A 5,743-nucleotide genomic window follows, 5' to 3' on the forward strand; every position below is an offset into this window, starting at 1 on the left:
TTGATGGTGGTGTTTGATTGTTTTTGTGATTTAATTGAATTGGGATTTCCTGTAGGTTGATGAGGTTGTTTTTGAAGCCATTATGAATTATTCTAACAGGTTTCATTTCTTTTTTGTTTCTTTCTCATTATTTTCTTATGATATGTTAGACTAAGGCGTGAACATATGATGTTTGTATTGTGAGATTGCAGCCTTTGTACAACACAAGAGTTATGCTAGAAAAAATAGATGAAATGTAAGATCAATTGAGGAGTGAGTAACTTCTATTGCTACTGGTAGTGCTTTTGGGAACCATCATGGTTATTAATGATGAAATTCTAACTCCTTCAATGTCTGATATTATTTCTTTCATACATTACATATATTTTCCATGTGAAGTTATAGATTGATTATGGTACACAACATAATGGTGTGGTTTTGTCCATAAATCTCCATCAAATTGGATATGATATGTTTTAGCTACTGCACAATGTATTAGCTTCCAAGAATTGCACAACTTTCTCTTACTTTGTCACATTTAATGCATATACAGTATGTGTTTATGTGTGTGCATATGCATGTGTGTGTGATGGGATAAATGAGTAACATCCTGTTAATTGTTTTTTTTTAATCATAAATGAACTTGATTAGTTCTCATACCCAGCAGCTAACATGATGGAAAGCAGAGACCATATTCGAAAAGTAATATTTTCTTGTATAGAGTAAAAATTTGATGATTTATGTGCCAACTTAGTGTAATCTTAAAAGCACTTACTTTTTAAGTTTTCTTAATGTCTAAATACAGTTGAAATTTTTTTTCTTAGTGCTTTTATGCAACCAGACTAAATTTAGTAACCCATTATTTTCATTGAGTATAAACTCAAACTTCTTGCAGAAAGAGTTTTTCAAATAGAATTTTTTAAGTTTTTAGTGAACTTTTGCATAGAACTTAAGTTTGGATTAAAGCATATGCGGATGTTTGACAAATTCTTGGATATTCATATTCATATTTGGCTAATTTGACTAACCTTTTGACTTGAGGACGAACTAAGCTCCAGCATCAAGCTCTTTGGAGAATCAATGATGCATGTTTCATTATCAGTTTTTGATATATTCATGGAGCTTGAAACTACAGTTCCCATCTTTCTCTCTGTGCTTGACTAAGAGTTGCTCCACCTACAACAACAACCTATACACCACCTATTGAGCAACCGGAAGTGGTCATTCCAAGTGTAGCCAGCCATTGCCCCACTCACAGTGCTTACTTTAAACCATTGTTTGTTTATGAAATTTCATATTATTACTGATTTATTTCTGATTGTAAATTGATTCAGTTTTGATTCCTTTATTATGCAGCCAACCTTTGGCAATGATGGTCACAGTGAGCATTGATGGGGGTGACATTCAGAATAATATAATGAACACTTCTTTTTTGGCGTAGACATAATATGCACCATTTAAAAAAAAATATATATATATTGTCTATTTATTTTATTTTTCTGTGTCTTATAAACAATGTTATATTGCAAAATGTTTATCAATAAAGCATATTTTATTATCGAAAAGTTGCAAACTTACATTCTTAGATAGGTTATACATGTTTTTGTTGTGGACTCTATAGCCAGTAATAGTTTGTATTTTGTGACGAATAGAGTTCGTGTTGGATGATAAAAGATGACAAGTTTTTTTTTTTTTTTTTGCTCATTTCATGGTGCTGGGCAACCTTTTAAAATGGTGAAAGATTAACTGTTAGACCTCAAAGCAATGGTTATATTCCATGCAAGAGCTACTAATTTTAAAAAGGGCAAAATTGTCATTTCAATTATATTATTATGTGCCAAATTATTGTAAGAAAAGTATTGCAACTCTTCTTTTGCTTTGAAAAGGGAATATATTCCTATCGCTAAAATGTTCCAATATTATTTCGTTCTTCAATTAATTTATTTATTTGTGTCAAAACCACTTTCATAAGTTAAGGGACTTTCAACTTCTATGTATTGAATTCAATTAAGTCAATTCCTGTTGAATTACAAACTGACCATTTAAATCTTCCATCACTTGCATTTTATTAAATTAAAAGAGGAATGTGAAAGATCTGTATTGCATACATTAATTGAATGCATGTGAATTATCCCTATTTTATCAACATCAATAAGCAGCAAACACGGGGACCAATTAACGATATCCTAAATGGCAATCATATAACGATTCTCAGCAATCTTTAAACATAAAAACCCGATTAAAAAAAAAAAAAACAAAATGTTCTATTATAATCAATATTTGACATATTTTTTTGTGAAACAATAATCATTTACAGTTTTTTAAAATATAAAAATTTGACAATAATATAATAAATAAACCTACGCAACGCGCGGGCGTGCCATCTAGTTGATTAATAAAACCAAGCAGCCGCATAAATGTGGTGCGGCAATTAGGGTGAAAATAACGTATTATTATAGTCAACTATGATCCTAACAAAGGTTAAACTTTAAGTAATTTTATATATGCGGTATTGATGTTAACTTGTTCAAAATGAACTTTAAGCTTGTACCGTTTATCACAAAGATGATCTTATTTCCAACGTTTATTACAAAGGAATTGACCTCTGGGGTTTACATGTTAATATTGCTTTGAATGAGGGGTTAAGAATTTCTGTTACAAATTTGTGTCACGTTTCTAGGAATGATGTGGGACACCAACACAGCCCTTAAAGGGACGAGGGGCTTTAGAGCAGCCTATGCTCTCCTTCTAGGGTCAAGTGTTGATGTATGGAAGATCCATACACATGATAAGTGAGTTTCCAAATGCATTGTCCGTTTTGGGTTTTAGAGCTTGCACGATTTTGCCCTAAAAATATGTCTTTATATAAACGATTAAGATACTCGTCTCTTAACTGATGTAGAGCTTTGACACTAACATGTCAAAATGTATTCAGATTAAGTAAAAAAATTCTCTTCAAAAAACTTTAAGAATTTTGAATAAAAATGATGTATACGTTCAGTAATTAAGCAAAATCAATACATTTTATGTTACATCCAATATCACTAACGAATGAGTACAAGATTTAGTTTATAAGATTTGGATCTTTTTAACTAAGTAAACATGTTTTGGGTAGAGGACTTTTATATGAAAACTAAAACTAAACATGTGCAACATGAACCAAAAGTGGATAAAATCTACTTGATTAAAGTCAGAATTTGACATTCTAATATCATTGAAGGATTCTTCAAGGAGAGGTCTGAAATGAGCTTAATTGTTGGAAGAGAATCAAAGATGACCTTTGATTCTTGCCCAATGCCCATCTCCAAACCTCAAATGTCTTTCAAATTCATGGAAGAGACACTTCCACTATACAAAAACATATATAATTTTGTGTTGCAAAAAAAACCCGCAAAAAACGTCACTCTCTCACAAATCACAATCTAATAGAGCATTTGGGCTTTGTCTTTACATTTATACGCCCAACCCCAGCTCATAAAATTGACCTCATTCACCTTTTTAAGTTTAAACCCCATTATTTAAAAAACAAGTCAAGAATGAAGCCAAAAATTCTTGAATTGTTTAAAGCTAACCCAACGCTTCATGGATTGGAATCATATTCTCCACAAACTTAAAAGAGTGTGGTCCAGTTGGGATAAGGATGCCACGTACGTACTCGAAACTATAACTTCAATGCCTTACATTGTCATCTTCGCCCATTTTCTTAATCTAATTTTACATCATTTGATAACCATTAATAAATAGTCTGATAAAAGAGTAAAATAATGTTTTATAAACTATTAAATTAGAGTCCTTCAAAACACTAATACAGATAGTTATTGGGACTTGTACTTAGCCTTAAATTTTAGAATTTTAAAAAATTAAATAAAATGTACACAAAATGATTCGAACACCTTTAATCAACCTTTTAAAGTTAATTACCTCTCGCATTGTTTACTGTTAATATTTGTTTATTAGCCTAAACCCAAAAATAACAACAATATGGAGTTTATGACTAAAAGTGAAATTATTTGTTCTGATTTAGGAAAAAAGATACAAAATTACAAACATTATAGAGTCCAAATTTCAACCTATTAACTAATGGAATTAAGTAAAACATGACACCATTTGAAAAGCAACAACTAAAAGTCCAAAACAGAAACAAACGGGTAAAATATCCACAAAAGAGAATCCAACGGCTCAGAAACCCCTAATTCCCAACCGTTTGCGGAGACACGGAGCCGCACTCACCCATTTCCTTGGAGCCCAAACCCCCACCATTACGTGAACAAACAAATCCTTCATTCAATTCAACACACACCGAACCTAACCAACCACACTCTAACCCAACCCAACTAACCATTGTTAAGATTTAACCACCCCCAATAACTCTCTATAAATAAACTCCCTTTCCATCCTCCTTACTTGTTGCTTCAATTGTTATCAAACTCATCCTCTTCTTGCTGCCCAAGTAACCGAACGTTACGTAATTCTATTTTCTTTCTTGTTTTTGATGTGCTAAAAGGAATTTTAAATCCGGGGAAAATGAGTTGCAATGGCTGCAGAATCCTCAGAAAAGGTTGCAGTGAGAACTGCATGCTTAGACACTGTCTGCAATGGATAGGCAGCCCTCAAGCTCAGGCCAACGCCACCGTCTTCGTCGCTAAGTTCTTCGGCCGCGCCGGTCTCATGTCCTTTATCTCCGCTGTGCCTGAAACTCAACGTCCTGGTAAATCTCTTTGTCTTACATAACAAAATTTTTCTCATTAAATATATTATCGCATTTGAATAAATTTACTGACGGTTGTTGTGGTGGTGTTTGCAGCATTGTTTCAGTCTTTGTTATATGAGGCGGTGGGGCGGACGGTGAATCCGGTTAGCGGAGCAGTGGGGCTGCTGTGGACGGGGAACTGGAACGTGTGCCAGACGGCGGTGGAAACGGTTCTTTGCGGCGGCGAGTTGCATCCAGTGCCGGACCAGTTGACGGAGTTGGATGACGTGTCAGAATCTGGTGTACTCAACTGTACTTCTCTTTCCACGAAGCCAAGAAAGGTTATTTCCATACCCTTGAAAAGGAACAGTAGTGAACCCACGGGAGAGCTTGATCTGACGTTGACGACTAGCTTTCCGTCCAGAGCTGTGAAGCGGCGAGCACCAACGCCGTCGGAGGAGTCCGAAACGACGACGTTCGGAAGTGGGCTCGAAAATTCTAGTTTTGAGGGAGGTGAACGGAAGCTCTTGAGACTCTTCGATTAAGCAAGGAATATTTTTGTTTTTGTTTTCATTTTAATTTTTAACCTACAACTTATAATATAATTACAACAGTTAATATGTTTAATCTTCTTCTATCAGCCCTTTTCCTTTAATCATAATGGAGAGGAATTTTCAGTTGTTCTAAATATGGAAGAAACAGATTTATATTTGTTTAAATAATTATTCAAACTTTAAGGGATTCCTCCATACATATATAAATAGGAAGGGGTATTATAAGGCTTCTGGTGGTGAAACTGAAAGTATGTGAACGAATCACGTTGGTAAAACTATTAAAAAACAATGGAGGAACGACCCAGCATCGAGGTTTAAAGAGAGTGTAATGAAATGTGATGGAAGGAATCAAAGAGTCGAAGGTAGTGTCAGAGTAGATGCTGAAAGTGAAAAATAAGGAAGCAGAAATGGAGGAACAGAATAATGAAATACTGAAAGGTGAGTGGCTTTTAAGTACTTTAATTTAAAGAGGCAAAGTTGCTGCATTTGGATGTGTGCCCATATGACCTACCACGAGAAA

At 34.1% G+C, this 5,743-nt stretch overlaps 1 protein-coding gene across 1 annotated transcript; it reads left to right on the forward strand.

Moving 5' to 3' along the window:
* The first annotated feature begins 4,398 nt into the window (after positions 1 to 4,398).
* On the forward strand, positions 4,399 to 5,214 carry LOC116115419 (LOB domain-containing protein 37-like). The gene is made up of 2 exons (XM_031401568.1): positions 4,399 to 4,687; positions 4,784 to 5,214. Exons 1-2 carry the CDS (start codon positions 4,504 to 4,506, stop codon positions 5,212 to 5,214), a joined length of 615 nt encoding a protein of 204 aa, XP_031257428.1. The 5' UTR covers positions 4,399 to 4,503.
* Positions 5,215 to 5,743: the final 529 nt, after the last annotated feature.

This window comes from Pistacia vera, unplaced genomic scaffold (assembly GCF_008641045.1).
Source record: "Pistacia vera cultivar Batoury unplaced genomic scaffold, PisVer_v2 Contig74, whole genome shotgun sequence".
Lineage (NCBI taxonomy): Eukaryota > Viridiplantae > Streptophyta > Magnoliopsida > Sapindales > Anacardiaceae > Pistacia > Pistacia vera.